The 20,634-nt window shown below is 43.3% G+C and overlaps 1 protein-coding gene across 1 annotated transcript in view; it reads right to left on the bottom strand.

The window, feature by feature from the left end:
* LOC138258873 (uncharacterized) overlaps window positions 1-20,634 on the bottom strand; it is a 106,088-nt gene that overhangs the window by 56,196 nt on the left and 29,258 nt on the right. Inside the window, exons 2-3 of the mRNA XM_069206172.1 lie at window positions 19,344-19,729; window positions 4,125-4,285 (exon numbers count right to left, since the gene is read on the bottom strand). Coding sequence (XP_069062273.1) covers window positions 4,125-4,285; window positions 19,344-19,729 — 547 coding nt within the window. The remainder of the gene's footprint in view (window positions 1-4,124; window positions 4,286-19,343; window positions 19,730-20,634) is intronic.

Below are 20,634 nucleotides of genomic sequence, written 5' to 3' on the forward strand. Positions count from 1 at the left end.
CAGAGAAACTTTAGTGCAGAAACTCTGCACTGCCTCACAACACTTAGGACAGCATCCCTGCCCTAGTGTGGAGCTCATAGGACAGCATCCCTGCCCTACTCCAACTCAAGAGAAACAGCATCCCTGTTCTCTCTTCCAGCCATATGGACAAAGTTTTTGCCCAGCTATGGCTTTACTGAAACAGCATCCCTGTCTGGCATTTCCATCATTACAAATAGGTTCAGTAGATAATTCCCACTGCTCTAAACTAAAACTTACTGATAGAAACTCTGAAAATACATCTTCACATTGTTGCTTAGCTAAAAAACTTCAAACAGGGTGGTTTACATCCCCACAGGGAAGTAACCATATAGTGGATGATAAAGGGAGTAACCAGTCTATTGCAGAGCTACTCTCTACTTATCACCACTTAGACAATAAAGTCTCAACTGGCCAAGGTTAGCCTTATTGTCCTTCGATTGGGGGGGGGGTTGTGTGAGAAAGTAGCCTCTTTCTAGCCTTGTTACCCCCACTTTTGGCCTGTTTGTGAGTGTATGTCAGGGTGTTTTCACTGTCTCACTGGGATCCTGCTAGCCAGGGCCCAGTGCTCATAGTGAAAACCCTATGTTTTCAGTATGTTTGTTATGTGTCACTGGGACCCTGCTAGTCAGGACCCCAGTGCTCATAAGTTTGTGACCTATAGGTATGTGTTCCCTGTGTGATGCCTAACTGTCTCACTGAGGCTCTGCTAACCAGAACCTCAGTGGTTATGCTCTCTCTTTACAAATTGTCACTAACAGGCTAGTGACCAATTTTACCAATTTACATTGGCATACTGGAACACCCTTATAATTCCCTAGTATATGGTACTGAGGTACCCAGGGTATTGGGGTTCCAGGAGATCCCTATGGGCTGCAGCATTTCTTTTGCCACCCGTAGGGAGCTCTGGCAATTCTTACACAGGCCTGCCACTGCAGCCTGAGTGAAATAACGTCCACGTTATTTCACAGCCATTTTACACTGCACTTAAGTAACTTATAAGTCACCTATATGTCTAACCTTTACCTGGTAAAGGTTAGGTGCAAAGTTACTTAGTGTGAGGGCACCCTGGCACTAGCCAAGGTGCCCCCACATTGTTCAGGGCCAATTCCCCGGACTTTGTGAGTGCGGGGACACCATTACACGCGTGCACAACATATAGGTCACTACCTATATGTAGCTTCACAATGGTAACCCCGAATATGGACATGTAACATGTCTATGATCATGGAATTGCCCCCTCTATGCCGTCCTGGCATAGTTGGCACAATCCCATGATCCCAGTGGTCTGTAGGACAGACCCTGGTACTGCCAAACTGCCTTTCCCGGGGTTTCACTGCAGCTGCTGCCAGCCCCTCAGACAGGCTTCTGCCCTCCTTGGGTCCAGCCAGGCCTGGCCCAGGATGGCAGAACAAAGGACTTCCTCTGAGAGAGGGTGTTACACCCTCTCCCTTTGGAAAATGGTGTGAAGGCAGGGGAGGAGTAGCCTCCCCCAGCCTCTGGAAATGCTTTCATGGGCACAGATGGTGCCCATTTCTGCATAAGCCAGTCTACACCGGTTCAGGGACCCCTTAGCCCTGCTCTGGCGCTAAACTGGACAAAGGAAAGGGGAGTGACCACTCCCCTGACCTGTACCTCCCCTGGGGGGTGCCCAGAGCTCCTCCAGTGTGCTCCAGACCTCTGCCATCTTGGAAACAGAGGTGCTGCTGGCACACTGGACTGCTCTGAGTGGCCAGTGCCACCAGGTGACGTCAGAGACTCCTTCTGATAGGCTCCTTCAGGTGTTGCTAGCCTATCTTCTCTCCTAAGTAGCCAAACCCTCTTTTCTGGCTATTTAGGGTCTCTGCTTTGGGGATTTCCTTAGATAACGAATGCAAGAGCTCATCCGAGTTCCTCTGCATCTCTCTCTTCACCTTCTGCCAAGGAATCGACTGCTGACCGCGCTGGAAGCCTGCAAAACTGCAACAAAGTAGCAAAGACGACTACTGCAACTCTGTAACGCTGATCCTGCCGCATTCTCGACTGCTTTCCTGGTGGTGCATGCTGTGGGGGTAGTCTGCCTCCTCTCTGCACTAGAAGCTCCGAAGAAATCTCCCGTGGGTCGACGGAATCGTCCCCCTGCAACCGCAGGCACCAAAGAACTGCATCACTGGTACCCTGGGTCTCCTCTCAGCACGACGAGCGAGGTCCCTTGAATCCAGCAACTCTGTCCAAGTGACTCCCACAGTCCAGTGACTCTTCAGTCCAAGTTTGGTGGAGGTAAGTCCTTGCCTCCCCACGCCAGACTGCATTGCTGGGAACCGTGACTTTTGCAGCTACTCCGGCCTTCGTGCACTTCCGGCGGAAATCCTTTGTGCACAGTCCAGCCTGGGTCCACGGCACTCTAACCTGCATTGCACGACCTCCTAAGTTGTCCTCCGGCGACGTGGGACTCCTTTGTGCGACTTCGGGTGAGCACCGTTTCACGCATCCTCGTAGTGCCTGTTTCTGGCACTTCTGCGGGTGCTGCCTGCTGCTGAGAGGGCTCCTTGTCTTGCTCGACGCCCCCTCTGTCCCCAGACGCAATTGGCGACATCCTGGTCCCTCCTGGGCCACAGCAGCACCCAAAAACCCTAACCGCAAGATTTGCAGCTAGCAAGGCTTGTTTGCGGTCTTTCTTCAGGAAAACACTTCTGCACGACTCTCCACGGCGTGGGGGATCCATCCTCCAAAGGGGAAGTTCCTAGCCCTTGTCGTTCCTGCAGAATCTCCAGCTTCTACTGTCCAGTAGCAGCTTCTTTGCACCCACAGCTGGCATTTCCTGGGCATCTGCCCATCTCCGACTTGTTTGTGACTTTTGGACTTGGTCCCCTTGTTCCACAGGTACCCTCGACTGGAAATCCATTGTTGTTGCATTGCTGATTTGTGTCTTTCCTGCAGAATTCCCCTATCACGACTTCTATGTCCTTTGGGGAACTTTAGTGCACTTTGCACTCACTTTTCAGGGTCTTGGGGTGGGCTATTTTTCTAACCCTTACTATTTTCTAATAGTCCCAGCGACCCTCTACAAGGTCACATAGGTTTGGGGTCCATTCGTGGTTCGCATTCCACTTTTGGAGTATATGGTTTGTGTTGCCCCTATCCCTATGTGTCTCCATTGCATCCTATTGTAACTATACATTGTTTGCACTGTTTTCTAATACTATTACTGCATATTTTGGTATTGTGTATATATATCTTGTGTATATTTGCTATCCTCATACTGAGGGTACTCACTGAGATACTTTTGGCATATTGTCATAAAAATAAAGTACCTTTATTTTTAGTATATCTGTGTATTGTGTTTTCTTATGATATTGTGCATATGACACTAATGGTACTGTAGGAGCTTCACTCATCTCCTAGTTCAGCCTAAGCTGCTCTGCTAAGCTACCATTATCTATCAGCCTATGCTGCTAGACACCCTATACACTAATAAGGGATAACTGGGCCTGGTGCAAGGTGTAAGTACCCCTAGGTACTCACTACAAGCCAGTCCAGCCTCCTACAGTCATAATATGACGGACGGATGGTAGCCACGGCAACGGTGTTTTGGCGGCCGTAGGCGGTTTTTACCACCATGGTTATAATGAAGGCTTAAGTGTTCTACTTTAAATACCATGCACCCTGATTTCTGGGCCACCACGCCAACATAAGGGTGAGTTAATATTTAAAAGGGCGGTTCTGACTTGTCAATAGGGTTTAGTTTAACAGGTCGAATTGCAGGTTTTTCACTGATACAGTCAGGCTACACAGGGTAGGCCTGAATCCATGTTTGCACCACCAGTGTACTGGATGACACAATAGGTAGTGCCGTATTCTAGTGGCATTTAACTTTCAGGCCGTGGGTACACTTGTACCATATACTAGGGGCGTATAGGTATGTTAAATATACCTATTAGAAGTTTGCCAATGTGACCATATTCAAATTGGGAAGCACAGGTATGTCACAACAGGTTATCAGGGGTAAAGTGCACAGAGATAATCTACCTTTCTAGAACATTAAAAACAACTCAGAACTTAGGAACTGAGGAAGAATTGACAGTGAATTACTGAACAGCAAATTTAATTTAAGTTTTGCTTCTCACCAATCAAAGTTATCTCGAAATCCCACAATGCCCTCCAGGTTGTTGAAGTAGTGGTAAACGTTCTTTGTATCGAGTTTTGTAGACACATGTTCTGCACCTCGGCTCAGCACCACTTGCTTCTTGCTACAGCAGATCCGGCCAGGGGTTTGATCAACATGAAGCTGCAAATCACAAGAAAGCAGAACAAGGAAGATTTAAAGTTATTGTGTACTAGCTCATAAAAAATATAAAAATGCCAAAGAAGGGTTCCTGATAATGGGCAAACAGTTTTTTGAATATAGTTGCAGTTTATTACCACAGAATAGATTTCAGAACTTTTTTTTAGTTTCTGAAGTCAAAATTGTGGATTAACTAGAACACTTGTAATTGATTGATTGACATTACAATGCAGTGTGTAGTCATTGCAACATTTGCTATGACTCTGGTTGCAGATATATGCTAAAAACACTAGATGTTTACCAGCTTTTATTTAACCCCTTCACTGCCAGGCCTTTTCCCCCTCAGGTGCCAGGCCTTTTTTTTAATATTTGGGGCAGCTCGCGCTTAGGCCCTCATAACTTTTTGTCCACATATGCTACCCATGCCAAATTTGCATCCTTTTTTTTCCAACATCCTAGGGATTCTAGAGGTACCCAGAGTTTGTGGGTTCCCCTGGAGGAGACCAAGAAATTAGCCAAAATACAGTGAACATTTCAGTAAAAAAAAAAAAATGGGAAAAAAGGGCTCCAGAAGAAAGCATGTGTTTTTTCCCCCCCCTGAAAATGGCACCAACAAAGGGTTTGCGGTGCTAAAATCACCGTCTTTCCAACTTTCAGGAACAGGCAGACTTGAATCAGAAAACCACATTTTTCAGCACAATTTCGGCATTTTACTGGGACATAACCCATTTTTACTATTTTTTGTGCTTTTAGCCTCCTTCCAGTTAGTAGCAGAAATGGGTGTGAAACCAATGCTGGATCGCTAAAGATTTCTAAAACGTAGACAAAATTCTGAATACAGCAAGGGGTCATTTGTATTGATCCTAGAAGGCTTTCCTACAGAAAATAACAGCTGAAATAAATAAATATTGAAATTGAGGTTAAAAAAACTGCAATTTTTCTCCATGTTTTACTCTGTAACTTTTTCCCGTGATGTCAGATTTTCAAAAGCTATATACCGTTACGTCTGCTGGACTCTTCTGATTGCGGGGATATGTAGGGCTTGTAGGTTCATCAAGAACCCTAGGTACCCAGAGCCAATAAAGGAGCTGCACCTTGCAATGGGTTTTCATTGTATACTGGGTATATAGCAATTCATTTGGTGAAATATAAAGAGTGGGAAATAGTTATCAAGGAAACCTGCGTTGTAGGTCCTGGGCTCAGCAGCCATCTAGGAAAAACTACCAACCCAAGACATTTCTGAAACCTAGACACCCAAGGGAGTCCAGGGAGGTGTGATTGGCGTGGATCCCCCAGTGTTTTTTTCACCCAGAATCCTCAGCAAACCTCAATGTTAGCTAAAAAAAACAAAAACAAAAAAACAAAATTCCCACATTTCTGTGTGGGATCACCGCAGCGGCACAAATTTCCTACCACCCAACGTTCCCCTCAGTCTCCCGATAATAATGATACCTTACTTGCGTGGGTGGCCCAAGTGCTTGTGACAGGGAAGAGCCAAAAACATGTCGAAAATGAGGTGGAACAAAGCAGGTCCAAAAGAGCAGTTTGAAAAAAAAAACGTTTTTAGGCTGACAAGTGGGGCAGAATTTTTATTGGTATAGATGCGACAATGTTGGGTAGTAGGAATTTTGTGGATTCCGGCAGATTCCGGAAGGTTCCATCACAAAAATGTGGGAAAAATGTGTGATTTCAAGCAAAGTTGGAGGTTTTCAGGGCATTGTGGGTAAGGAAATGGTGCAGGGTGCATGTGAAGCACACCACCCTGGACTCACCCAGATGTTTAGTTTTCAGATGTGTCTAGGTCTCGTAGATTTTTCTACATGGCAGCGCCCCAAAGTCCAAAAAGTGCAGCCGTCACCATTCCAAGTGGGGCGATTTTGAGAGTTGGACAAGCTCTCACGGCCCAAATGTAAAACCAAAACCCAAAATAATCAAATGTCCTCTTGCTTGCCATTGGGACAAGATCTTCTAGTGTGCGGGGGGACCACTGAAAGACTGTTACCCCCTTTAGTTGGGGTGGGGGCATAACCATGCCCATACTGGTTGGTAGCCACCACCACACTATTTTTTTATCTAGTAGGTTTTCTACCCCCTGGGGAGTGGATCGGAGGTAATTTCCCCATTTGTCCCCATTTATTTGGGTTGGGGGTATGGCCATACCCCCATCCTCTTAAAAAAAAAAAATCTTCCCTGGTCTCTGCTGGGCAGATGGGCCTTCCAAAAATAGGCCAATCTGCCCCCAAGGGGGGCACAAATGTCCAACAGTAATGTGCCCCCATGGGGAGCGACCCTTGCCCAAGGGGCTGCCCCCCAAACAAAACACACATGCACACCAATCCCTGGTGCCTAAGTGGTTTCTGCCCCCCTGGGGGCAGATCGGCCTAATAGAAATAGGCCGATCTGCCCCCAAGGGGGGCAGAAATGGCTTAAAATAAATTTGCCCCCAGGGGAGCGACCCTTGCCTAAGGAGTCGCTCCCCATCTGTAAAAAAATAAAAATAAAAAAAATTCCCTGGTGCCTAGTTGTTTCCGCCCCCCTCGGGGGCAGAAACAGGACCAGTCTTCCTGTTTTTGTTGCCCGCTACACTGTCAGTGAAAAATCACCTTAAAATATTTTTTGACTGTTTCAAAATGGATGCCAGCAGTGCATGCATGGTGGGCACCTCCGAATGCTTTGTTTTATTTCAACAAATAAAATTCAAAGATAGCCTCTTTAGGACGGCATCCATCCATGGGGGCCACTGTTGTATGGAATTTATTTAAATAAGCAAAAATGCATTCAAAGATGGCAAGCATGCATATCCAAAGTGGCTGCCTTTGAACACTGTGTTAGAACATTACAAATGCATTCAAAGATGCCGACCATGGATGTACATGCATCCACAGCAGCCATCTTTGAATGCATTTAGCAAAAGTATGTAGAGGGAGACAAGGCAGAGAATTTAAGTGAACAACCGAGTCAGGGTTCTGGCTTACCTATATGAGCTAGAACACAAGTCGAGTCAGCTGGTGCAGGACAGGACTGGTTCGCAATTGGATATAGACATGATGTGACAGGCCTTTTCCCCTCACATGCTGGTAGTACAGGCAGTCATAATAAGTGGCATGTTACACTATTGTGTCCCAGTCCTACATGTCTTTAACACCAGCCTGCCTCAGGTTTCAGACCAGTCTTCCTTGTTAATTATAAATAATCTGGTGTTCATACCCGAGAAATAGACTTTTAGGTCGCACCACTGGGCAGCCAATAGGTCCAAACAAAAATAATCTGAACAAAGGGGTTCAGATGCTTTCTCAATCCCAACATTCTGACACGTGCTCCAGCAGCAGGAAAACAGTTGGTCTAAATACGGTTTCCACAATATATAAATACAGGGACTACTCTCATGCGCCTTTGCCTCACACCCATATTCACTCTGTTTCTTTCTTATCTCTGTTTAGGTTTTGACTTCAAATAGATTCAGCTCTCTGTTAGGTAGACCTATTGCCTCCAATAGATAACATACTTAGAGGGAGCTTTTGCTCATGGTTGGATGACTTTGTTGTCGATCTCCTTTCCCTGCTCCTGAATTGATGGTTACTTCACAATTCTTGAGTATGTTCTGAAAGAGAGCCTTCAAATCTCACAGTGCTCTAACTGTGTAAGGTACCCTTACATTGCTGACAGACCTTGATTAAACATTGCAGAGGCAAAAGGGCTTAGAACTATCATTTATGTCTAGCAAGGATATGGTACTTCTTGTTTCATGCATCATATAGCATACAAGGGACCAGAGAACACCACTGACCTGAAAACTTAAGAAAAATAAGCCATACTTATGGGGACTCACTGTACTAAAAATTAAAATAGAGCAAGAGCTGTGTAAAGGGGTCTTATGAGAAAGGGGTTCTTCGTTGGATGCCCTATTATTTGGTGATTTATTGATTACACAGGTTGAAAGCAGATCTACGTCTTTTGACAAGGGGTAGGTGTCAAAGCACAGAGTTTTCACAAGCATCAAAGCAGAGTATTCAGATCAACGATTTTGAACAGGATTGGCCAACTACAAAGCAGCACTACTAGTCAAGCCATGGCTCCAGGCTCCGTGTGATCACTGCTTCGGAAGGGCAGCTTCATTCTGCAGTTCTGCTGGGACTAAAGATCTACTTCCTTACTTATGCAGCCTGCACATGCACTGGAAAAAGCTCAAACTCTAGACAGGACTCTTGGGTGGTTCAAACCATGAAGGCTTGAAACCAAGCTTTGTTTTCAGATTCCAATTAAGTCTGCCCTCCTGCACCCAATTCATGTTTCAAACATTAGGGACTTGCTTACAGATCAGAAGTGATAACTAAAGACATTGGCATCCCTGAGGCTCTCACAGCTGTGTCTTCCCGGTGATAAATAAACAAAAAGGACTGTGGCCACTTACCATACTGTACTAAATTGACTTGCACTACATTGAATTGAGAGGCCAGTTCCACCACTAGGGCTGTCTAGTGAGACTAAGCCTTAAAGACACACAAAGTTCAGAGCTATTTTATTCCCCAAAACCATAGATTCCCGCAGTTAAACTTTGCATGACAGACTTGGGAACTCACTCCGTTTTTCTTCCTGCCTCTCCCCTCCATCTTTTGGCACTTCCCAACCTTTTGAAGGAAGTTCCCAAAATCCTTACTTATGCCACAGATTAGGACACTTTGCCAAAACACATCAACGTGGTGATTTCTTTCTTCAGGCCTGAGATTTCTTGATCAAATGGAAAAAGAATGGCAGAACAGAATGTTTTGCCAGATTGCACGAATGACGGGGATTTCCAAATCCTTGAGGTGCCACTATCAGAAGAAAAACTGCACAATCTTGTGAACACAAATGGTTTCAGTAAGTAAAGAAACAGGAATAGTAAGGTTGCTGTGGTCTTCAATCAAGCTCATATTTGCACAGCTGCTACACTAGAAGGCCCTTCACTCTTTGGAGGCTGGGTATTTGCAGAAAGTTTTAGCATATTTCGAAAGGGCCATAGTAACCTTCAAATGAAGATTTAGCTTCAGAAATGTCTAGAAGAAAATGTAGGAGACTGTGTGGTAAGTGTCTTACGGTGGGTGGAACTGGTCAATGGGGAATGTAGAATGTGGTAATGGGAGGATTCCTAGTGGGACAGTTGGAAACCGGTCAGCTCGTTGAAGGATGCTGTTCTTCCTGTGCATAATTGTACTTCAATAAAACCATATCAGTCTCACTACTTTGATGGACTGAAATTATTTCAACATTGGCGACCAGCGGGAACCACTTTAGAGGAAGAATGGCACTGCACTGACCTACTTACTGTATTGGACGGCGTAAGGTGGTGGTGAATTATATTTGCTGCTGAGGTCAATCATCGTCACTGATTTGGTTTTGCTTTCGAGACCTTTCATCATCATTGTGGTATCATACAGCTTGTACTTGTGTTACTGCGAGCACTGAATTGGATATTTGCCATGCGCCATCGTGCATGGACGCCATACTGGATTAAGCTGTGCCTTTATTAACAGCATTGCACTGCAGTAATGCGTGTTCTTAACTGGCTAATTGCTGTGCCGTCATTGTACGTGGACGCCATACTGAAGTGGGCTGTGAATTTATGAACGGATGTGGAATCGTCATTGGATACGTCATTCGCATGTTACATTGGGCTTCCAATCTGTGCTATACAATACACTTGTTGCTCTGGTGCGATGGTCTAATGTTACAAAGAAGCAATATTATTGGGCTTTTATTCTGACTAGCAAACTACATTTTACACAACCTATACTGATATATACGCTGGTACGTAAAAAATAAATATTACTACTTTTTCCACCTATTATTATCAGGTACTGTGGATGTACGGTGATTCACACACCTAAAAGTAGAAATAACGGTGATTTACACACGTTGTGACATTAGAAAGTACTGTGAATCTACAGTGATTCACACACCTTACATAGGAATAACAGTGATTTGTACATCTGTTGGATTTACAGTCCAGTGGGTCTATGGTGATTCAAACACCTTCAATTCATTAACTACTGAACTAATATTGTGAATACCTATAATTTAATTACATATGGCTTCAATTCGTCCTCCACCATTTTTTTGTCAGCAATAGGTGATCCACAAATACAATGGGAATTATGGGGTGATCTATTTGAGGCATATGTAGAAGTTCTTGAGGATGAAGCATGTTCTCTTGAAAGATATTGAGGTATAGGTTAGGTGCTATTGGTCTTAGAGAAATCAAACATTTACCACCTATAGATAAAATTGGTGATAATGTTTATCATATAGCTAAGAAACAACTTCATGAGCGATATGGAAGGAAGATAAATATTGTGCTAGAAAGATTTAAGTTTCATTCTAGAGCACAACAAGAAGATTAATCTATGGAGCAATTTATGTCAGCATTATGGGATCTGGTTGTTACTTGTAAATTTGAGAATATGTTAATGATCAACTATTGAGAGACCAATTATTAATGAAAACTAAATCTCGTAAAATACAAGATAAATTGTGGTCATATGGTAACGATATGACTTTAAAAGCTGCAATAGACATAGCAAGTAGTATAGAAGTTTTTGAAAAATGTATACAAACTGTAAGAAAAAGTACAGGGAACAATGAGACTGGATGTGGTAATGGTATAAGCATGGCAAAAGAAAGAGAGAAGAAAATTGAGAGGAAACATTCTAGAAGTACTTACAGATGTGCAGCTAATGACTGTGAGAAAGTAGCCTCTTTCTAGCCTTGTTACCCCCACTTTTGGCCTGTTTGTGAGTATATGTCAGGGTGTTTTCACTGTCTCACTGGGAGCCTGCTGGCCAGGGCCTAGTGCTTATAGTGAAAACCCTATGTTTTCAGTATGTTTGTTATGTGTCACTGGGACCCTGCTAGCCAGGACCCCAGTGCTCATACGTTTGTGGCCTATATGTATGTGTTCCCTGTGTGATGCCTGTCTCACTGAGGCTCTGCTAACCAGAACCTCAGTGGTTATGCTCTCTCTGCTATACAAATTGTCACTAACAGGCTAGTGACCAATTTTACCAATTCACATTGGCATACTGGAACACCCTTATAATTCCCTAGTATTGGTACTGAGGTACCCAGGGTATTGGGGTTCCAGGAGATCCCTATGGGCTGCAGCATTTCTTTTGCCACCCATAGGGAGCTCTGACAATTCTTACACAGGCCTGCCACTGCAGCCTGAGTGAAATAACGTCCACGTTATTTCACAGCCATTTACCACTGCACTTAAGTAACTTATAAGTCACCTATATGTCTAACCTTCACCTGGTGAAGGTTGGGTGCTAAGTTACTTAGTGTGTGGGCACCCTGGCACTAGCCAAGGTGCCCCCACATCGTTCAGGGAAAATTCCCCGGACTTTGTGAGTGCGGGGACACCATTTCACGCGTGCACTATACATAGGTCACTACCTATGTATAGCGTCACAATAGTAACTCCGAACATGGCCATGTAACATGTCTAAGATCATGGAATTGTCACTCCAATGCCATTCTGGCATTGGGGAGACAATTCCATGATCCCCCGAGTCTCTAGCACAGACCCGGGTACTGCCAAACTACCTTTCCCGGGGTTTCACTGCAGCTGCTGCTGCTGCCAACCCCTCAGACAGGTTTCTGCCCTCCTGGGGTCCAGCCAGGCCTGGCCCAGGAAGGCAGAACAAAGGACTTCCTCAGAGAGAGGGTGTTACACCCTCCCCCTTTGGATAAAGGTGTCAGGGCTGGGGAGGAGTAGCCTCCCCCAGCCTCTGGAAATGCTTTGATGGGCACAGATGGTGCCCATCTCTGCATAAGCCAGTCTACACCGGGTCAGGGATCCCCCCAGCCCTGCTCTGGCGCGAAACTGGACAAAGGAAAGGGGAGTGACCACTCCCCTGACCTTCACCTCCCAGGGGAGGTGCCCAGAGCTCCTCCAGCGTGCCCCAGACCTCTGCCATCTTGGATTCAGAGGTGTGCTGGCACACTGGACAGCTCTGAGTGGCCACTGCCAGCAGGTGACGTCAGAGACTCTTTCTGATAGGCTCTTACCTGTGTTACTAGCCTATCCTCCTTCCTAGGTAGCCAAACCTCCTTTCCTGGCTATTTAGGGTCTCTGCTTTGGGGAATTCTTCAGATACCGAATGCAAGAGCTCATCAGAGTTCCTCTGCATCTCTCTCTTCACCTTCTGCCAAAGGATCGACGGCTGACTGCTCAGGACGCCTGCAAAACCGCAACAAAGTAGCAAAGACGACTACTGCAACCTTGTATCGCTGATCCTGCCGCCTTCTCAACTGTTTCCTGGTGGTGCATGCTCTGGGGGTAGCCTGCCTCCTCTCTGCATCAGGAGCTCTGAAGAAATCTCCCGTGGGACGACGGAATCCTCCCCCTGCAACCGCAGGCAACAAAAGACTGCATCACCGGTCCTCTGGGTCCCCTCTCAGCACGACGAGCGTGGTCCCTGGAACTCAGCAACTCTGTCCAAGTGACTCCCACAGTCCAGTGACTCTTCAGTCCAAGTTTGGCGGAGGTAAGTCCTTGCCTCCCCACGCTAGACTGCATTGCTGGGTACCAAGTGATTTGCAGCTTCTCCTGTGCACTCTTCCAGGATTTCCTTTGTGCACAGCCAAGCCTGGGTCCCCGACACTCTAACCTGCAGTGCACAACCTTCTGAGTTGTCCTCCGGCGTCGTGGGACTCCCTTTTCCGACTTCGGGTGGACTCCGGTTCACTCCTCTTCCAAGTGCCTGTTCCGGTACTTCTGCGGGTGCTGTCTGCTTCTGTGAGGGCTCCCTGACTTGCTGGGCGCCCCCTCTGTCTCCTCATCCAAGTGGCTACATCCTAGTCCCTCCTGGGCCACAGCAGCATCCAAAAACCCTAACCGCGACCCTTGCAGCTAGCAAGGCTTGTTTGCGGTCTTTCTGCGTGGGAACACCTCTGCAAGCTTCTTCACGACATGGGACATCCATCCTCCAAAGGGGAAGTTCCTAGTCCTCTTCGTTCTTGCAGAATCCACAGCTTCTACCATCCGGTGGCAGCTTCTCTGCACCCTCAGCTGGCATTTCCTGGGCATCTGCCCTCTCTCGACATTGACGCGACTCTTGGACTTGGTCCCCTTGTTTCACAGGTACTCAGGTCCAGAAATCCACTTTGGTTGCATTGCTGGTGTTGGTCTTCCTTGCAGAATTCCCCTATCACGACTTCTGTGCTCTCTGGGGAATATAGGTGCACTTTACACCTACTTTTCAGGGTCTTGGGGTGGGCTATTTTTCTAACCCTCACTGTTTTCTTACAGTCCCAGCGACCCTCTACAAGCTCACATAGGTTTGGGGTCCATTCGTGGTTCGCATTCCACTTTTGGAGTATATGGTTTGTGTTACCCCTATACCTATGTGCTAATATTGCAATCTACTGTAACTTTACATTGCTTGCATTACTTCCTTTTGCTAGTACTGCATATTTTTGGTATTGTGTACATATATCTTGTGTATATTTGGCATCCTCATACTGAGGGTACTCACTGAGATACTTTTGGCATATTGTCATAAAAATAAAGTACCTTTATTTTTAGTATATCTGTGTATTGTGTTTTCTTATGATATTGTGCATATGACACCAGTGGTATAGTAGGAGCTTTGCATGTCTCCTAGTTCAGCCTAAGCTGCTCTGCTATAGCTACCTTCTATCAGCCTAAAGCTGCTAGAAACACCTCTTCTACAGTAATAAGGGATAACTGGACCTGGCACAGAGTTTAAGTACCCCTTGGTACCCACTACAAGCCAGGCCAGCCTCCTACATTGGTTGTGCAGCGGTGGGATAAGTACTTGCAACTACTTACCACTTTGTCATTGTGTACTTTTCATAAGAGAATAATATACAAAACAAGTTCAGTGTATGTACACCTAACCAAAAAGTTTTGCTTTTCTTCTCTTACACTATCTGCTAAGTGCTGAAAAGTACTCAAAAACTTTCAAAAAGTTTCTAAAAAGTTGAAAAAGTTTTTTTCTGTTTCCTTAAAAAGTCCTAAAACTTTTTCTCTCTTTTATCTGTCCCTAAACCTTTTTCTATCATGTCTGATGTAGGAACTCCTCTTAAATGACCATTTAGCCAATTCGAAAATATGTCCTGCTATAGGAAAAGTGTGTGGTACATGTAAAAAAGTGGTCATTTTAGTAGAGCGTGTAAAGGTTCTAGGAAAAATGTAAATTTTGTAACCATACATGAAGGAGGAGGAGAAGACATTTTACATAATGTAGTGTTGAGTGTACAGGACAATGGAAATTGTGGTGGAGACAAACGAGTAAAATTACCAATATGCAGACTGATGATAGATGAATGTGCAGTAAATGCTATGGTGGATTCATTTGCCTGGTATACTATTATGAGCAAGAAGATGTTTCACAGATTGTGGCCAGGAAGAAGTTTATACCCTTCTGATGTAAGCTCTGGATATTATACAAGGCACAAAATACCTATAGCAGGATTTCCACAAGTACAAAATTTAATCTGGACAGAGGAAATGTGGTGGGAAACATTATGTTGCTGAGAAGGGTGAATTCATTTTGTGATGGCCTCATATAAATTCATTGGGAATTAAATTAGATCCCAAAAGGGAACCACCAGTTTATGTTGTACAAGAGGTAGACAAGATGCGTACACAGGACAAGTCTCTGGAGGAGAAATTTCCTAATGTGTTCAAAAACACATTAGGCAAATTGAAGGGGTTTAAACATAAGATCATATTAAAAGAAAATGTAACTTCTGTGAGAAAAAATTATGGAATGTTCCAATGAATTACAGAGTTAAACTCAAGGAGATATTGAAGGATTTATGTGGAAAAAATATTATTGAACCTATTGAGAGTTCGGATTGGATGTCACCAGTTGTAACATCTCTTCAAGCCAATGGCGATTTGAGATTATGTGTTGACTTAAGGTGTTTGAATGAATCTTTTTGGGTGGATACATTTCCACTATCAAATTTACAAGAACTTCTATCATCAGTAAGTCAAGCTACTGTTTTTTCCACTATTGATTTATCTAGTGCATATCATCAAACAGAATGAGATGAAGAGTCAAAGCTCTATACTGCCTTCATAACAACTGAAGGGGCTTATCAGTATAAACGTATGCCATTTGGCCTTGCTACTGCTTCTGCTATGTTCCAAAGGGGGATGACTAGGATACTGTCAGGTGTGGAAGGTGCTCAGGTTTTCCAGGACGACATTCTAATTTTTAGGAAGGATCACAGCAACCATAAAATTACATTAAAAGAAGTTTTAAGAATTTTACAAGATAATGGTTTAACTGTGAAAAATGAGAAATGTAAATTTGGAAAAGACCAAGTAGAATATTTAGGTCATGTGATTTCAAAGGATGGTATTCATTCTAAAGTTATTCAAGTGGAGGCTATAGTAAGTGCTCTTGAACATAAGTGCACAGAGCAGTTAATGTAATTTTTAGGGCTCACTGAGTTTTACTCAAGATTATTGAAAACTATGCTATGAAGGTGGAGAATTTAAGAAAATTACTTTTAAAAAAAACTTAATTTTTTAGGAATCAGGAACAGTTTGAGTGTTTTACGTGCTACATGTTTGAAACCTTTTCAAATGAATGTAGACTCTGTAATTTCAGTAGACGCAAGTAATTATGGTATTGGTGCAGTGTTGTCTCAAAGGAAAGGGAGTAATAAGTGGATTATTGCTTATGGGTCACGCACATTAAATCAAACTCAAAAGAAATTATTCGGTCATTGAAAAGAAGTTATTAGCAGTGTCATGGGCAGTGCAATGATTTAGGTCGTACATATGGGGAAGGAAATTCAAAATGTGTATGGAACATAAACCATTACTGAATATATTAAAGCCAAGAGGGGGGAGAATTTTCTCTCCTTGGTTAGCACGATTAGCCTGAAAATTGCAAATGTACTATTCTGAAGTTGAATATGTACCTGGAAGGAGTAATGTGATTGCTGATGGGTTGTCACATCTTCCCATTGGAGATGAAATGGATGGAGAAGAGTATAAAAATATGGAATGTGAGGTTGATTTTACATATGAGGACGTGATGTGGGGCATTAAGGATTATGAGGAATCTGGTGTGATATCAGAACTGGAATGGCATCAGGAGGTAGAGAAAGATGAGGAAATGCAAATGGTGATGAAGTATATAAATAAAGGTTGGCCTCGTGAGCAAACAATGTGTGGGGATGGTGCTGTAAATTGGAAACTAAAGGATGAGTTATCTTTATGTAATGATGTGGTATTAAGAAGTGATCAAATTGTTCCTCCTAGAGATATACGAGAAAAGTTGATAAGAAAAAGTAATGATGGTCATGGTGGCATATCTAGCACCAAAAGGAAGGTAAAGGAGAATATTTGGTGACCTGGTGTTATTGTAATGGTGGACAGATATGTGAGACATTGTGGTATAGGTGCACAAAGTGATAAAGTGCCAAACCATGTAAAGCGCCGTTGATTACTGTGGGTTTGCCCGACAGGCCATGGTGGAAATTGGCCATTGATTTTATGGGACCATTTCCTACATTACCAGCGAAGGAATGTTATGCTATCGTCCTAATGGATTATGTATCAAAATGGCCTGAAATGCGTATGGTGAATAAAATCCCCACTGATGTTGTGGTAGAATTCTTAGACGATGTATTTGCAAGGGAAGTAATACCAGAGATATTGGTGTCCGATAATTGTGTACAACTCACGTTTGAGAAGATGAAATGTTTTTTTAAATAATGTATGAAACATTCTCGTGTGGCTTTGTATAATCCATCTGCCAATGGTCAGGTTGAGAGGTTCAATAGAGTTATAAAAGAAGCTATACAGTTAGCATTGACGCCAGGTCTTCCTTGGAAGAGATCGTTGCAAAGTATGCTTCTGTTGTTATAGAACTTCCCCTCACTCTGTGACAAGAAAAATGCCTTTCGAATTATTGACAGGAATGAAACCGGCTACTAGGTTTGTTCCATGGTGGTTGATGGAGAAGAATAGCAAGAAATGTGGTGTAACCCCTGATTGTGAAATGAGAAAAAAGTTGAGGATTATCAAATATGTACCAAATTGTATTACAAGCAAAGAGTAAGGAGTTCGGGCATAAATGTAGGGCAGTATGCTCGAGTTAAAAGAAAAAAAAGGATTTGTTGATAAAGGGAAACTACGTTGGTCGGAACCATTGAAGATTTACAAAGTGATGACTAACACTGTTCAGTTGGAAGATGGAAAGATATGGAATTTACGTCATATATTATTATGTAAAAATGATAGGAATGTAATTAAAAAGGATAAGTAAGTGCAAGATGAAGGGTGCAATGGGTAAACGTTGGAAGGTGAAAGAATGGGTGCTGAGGTTCCGGAGGAGTACAATGGTTGGAGTGGGAGTAATTCTAGGAAGATGAGTGGTGTGAAGTGTTGCGAGGCTGAATTACAGAAGGGAATAATGAATTGCGCTGGAGTGAAAGAGAAAGGAAAAGGCCTGCTTATTTATTAGGTTATGTAATTGATAAAGATCTTGGTATACACTATTGTGTTAGTAATACTCTTCTATGTAGTACTAAATTTTGTTGGTATTTTATGTATACGTTTTTTTTTTTAATATAATATTGTTATTTATTTGTGAAGGTGAAGATGTATGGTAAGTGTCTTAAGGTGGGTAGAAATGGTCAACGGGCATGTAGAATGTGGTAGCGGGAGGATTCCTAATGGAACAGTTGGAAACCGGACAGCTCGCTGAAGGATGCTGTTCTTCCTATTCATAATAGTACTTCAATAAAACCATATCAGTCTCACTAATTTGACGGACTGAACTTATTTCAACAGACTGAAATGGCCAGGTTATCCTCAAGAGCACCATATGCCAGGCAGTAGTAAAAACTGCCTCCTGGGCTGTGGCACAAGGTGTGAGGATAGCTCCACAAGAGGAACATAGCAGTAGTTGAATGCCTACCACCAAATAAACTTCTGTGAACAACAGCTCAACTGACACCCACAAATGTTGGATTCTCTTGAATATGGACAAGAGCTCCAGATCCAGATACTTCAAATACCTCAGAGGGTATTTCGGAGGGGATAGTCTTGGATTTCTAACTTTACTGCCTCAATCGCAAGGTTTTGACTAAGGTGAACACAGATAAAGGAAGGTGGTAGGAGACTGGATCGCAATACAGAAGACGGAATACAGTGACAAGAAGCAATGCCATTAGGCCTTTCAGAACAAAATGGGGACTTAAGGGGCAAAAACATAGTAGGTTTTTCATCAAACCAGAGTTGATATATTCAACTTCGAATCGCAGTAGCAATTGGCATGCTGGTCAACAAGCTTTTTGTAATGAGCTTAACTGATTGAGCTTATAAGAAGTAGATTAACTGAGTGATTTGATCGTAAAAAGATTTAAATTTCAAATCCATAGAGTACACCTTGAATATAGTTGCAAGCATAACTTTGATGGCCATATCAGGAAACTACACACCATTCCAAAAAATATAGATTTTTTTATAATGAATGTGGAGGAAAATACTCTGTGTACAACCTCAAATCACTGGCTCCTCACTATAACAAAATCAGGTGTAAATATGGAGCATGCTCTGTGTAATACAATCACTCTTTCAGTGGAAGCACATAACTTCCGCCCAATCAAATCCAACAGGGAGGAAGAGCAGCATGGGTGCTCATCCAAAGCCCCTCTCTTGGTAGTTCTTCCTGAAGCTCTTTTTCTGTTGATAAGATTAGGTATGCTTGGCAACAGTTGTGCTGGCAAGCCAGACATAAACATGTATTATGTCTCTTTTATTAAAAGTCAGGGTTTTCCTTTGTTATCATTAGGTAAGTTCACATTAGCTAGTATATAGGATTACACTGATAAAATATGAACATGCATTGAATTTTCTTAATGGGAGGCATTTAAGACAACATAGCCTTAAGAGGAAACTCACTTGCACAAAACCAAACTCCATGAACTCCTTACATTTACATAATTTATAAATAACACAATGAGCTAGTGCCTACCCCTTCCACCTAAAGTGTCCTAAAGCTTCAAAGGCCCATCGAAATGTGCTCACCAACACTTTCTGGAAATCAGGGAACTGAGGGTGTCGACCTTCCATGGCGTACAGCACAGCATGAAGAACACGGGGCAGGTCTGTGCCGAAGGTCCTTAGGATCACAGAAAAGTCCCGGTCTTCCTTCCGAAGAGTCTCCAGGAGATGAAAGAAGGAAGGCAGAATACTGTGATAAGCTTTCCCATCCTCTCCAGTCACTGCAAGCACCTTGTCTGGTGGGTCAAGCCACTCGAGATGATGCATATGATCCGAGTGAATCCTCTTGAATTTTTTCCCTAGGTTTGTGTTGGTGAAATCTCCATCACGGCCAAACTGAGTGTGAAAAGTGATGGCGTTTTGGTGTGGAGGCTGGATAGAAGGTGCATCACTTAACCATTCCCATTCACCTGAAAAAACACAACAGAAATTTCAGTAATTCAGTTCTTTATAGCCCTGCTTTTTAACGTGGCTGACAGATCACTTTTGAAAGTTTTTTTTTTTTTTTTTTAATAACAGTTATTTACACACTTTTTAAAACATTCAAGAAAACAAGTTTTTGGATTTTTGTTTATGGAGATCTCCCACAAATGCAAACAATGTTTTATTCCCATGAATAAATTTCGATTTTGTGTCATGGTCCAGAGCATTATGCAGTAGACTAAAATAACAACATCAAAGTATCCGCTTCTGGATAAGGACAAAATGGCCTTTGTCCTTTTACTGAGCAGTAAGCCTCCACCTTTCAACTACACACATTTATCCACTCTACAATGCTTTCAGGTAGATATCTACAGGCACACAAATGAACCAGTCCTTCATAGCCGAATTACCAAGGTGTCATCAACTCACAGCCCATTCCCACTGTCAACAATGAACTGCTCAGTTTGTCAGCTGCCAGGCTTCTGCTTTTCTTACTGTCTCAGAAGGCAATATATTCCACAGCAATGTGTTTTTCCTAAAAATAGATTTATATCTTGTGTCACTGTCCAGAGCATTGAGCCACGCTGTGTACTGCAGAGGTCTTAATAAGGCAACCACAGTAAGCAGCCACAGCAGAGCTGACCAAAGAGGCTCCATGCTTCTGAGAATTTCCTACTTTCATGGTCCCTAAACACAAAGATCCAGATTCATAAATTCCATTTTGTAGTATGTGAAGTAGTACTGCATTGGTACTACTAAGGTAATACAAAGTGCAATTCACAAACCCACCCATGGCCGAAGGCCTCTGCCTCAGCCTTTCCTCTCTGTTCTGTGCTTAGGTCTCTGCCACAGTGACTGACATATCCTTACATGTAGGTTTACAAATCAGTAG

The sequence above is a fragment of the Pleurodeles waltl genome, chromosome 9 (assembly GCF_031143425.1).
Source record: "Pleurodeles waltl isolate 20211129_DDA chromosome 9, aPleWal1.hap1.20221129, whole genome shotgun sequence".
NCBI lineage: Eukaryota > Metazoa > Chordata > Amphibia > Caudata > Salamandridae > Pleurodeles > Pleurodeles waltl.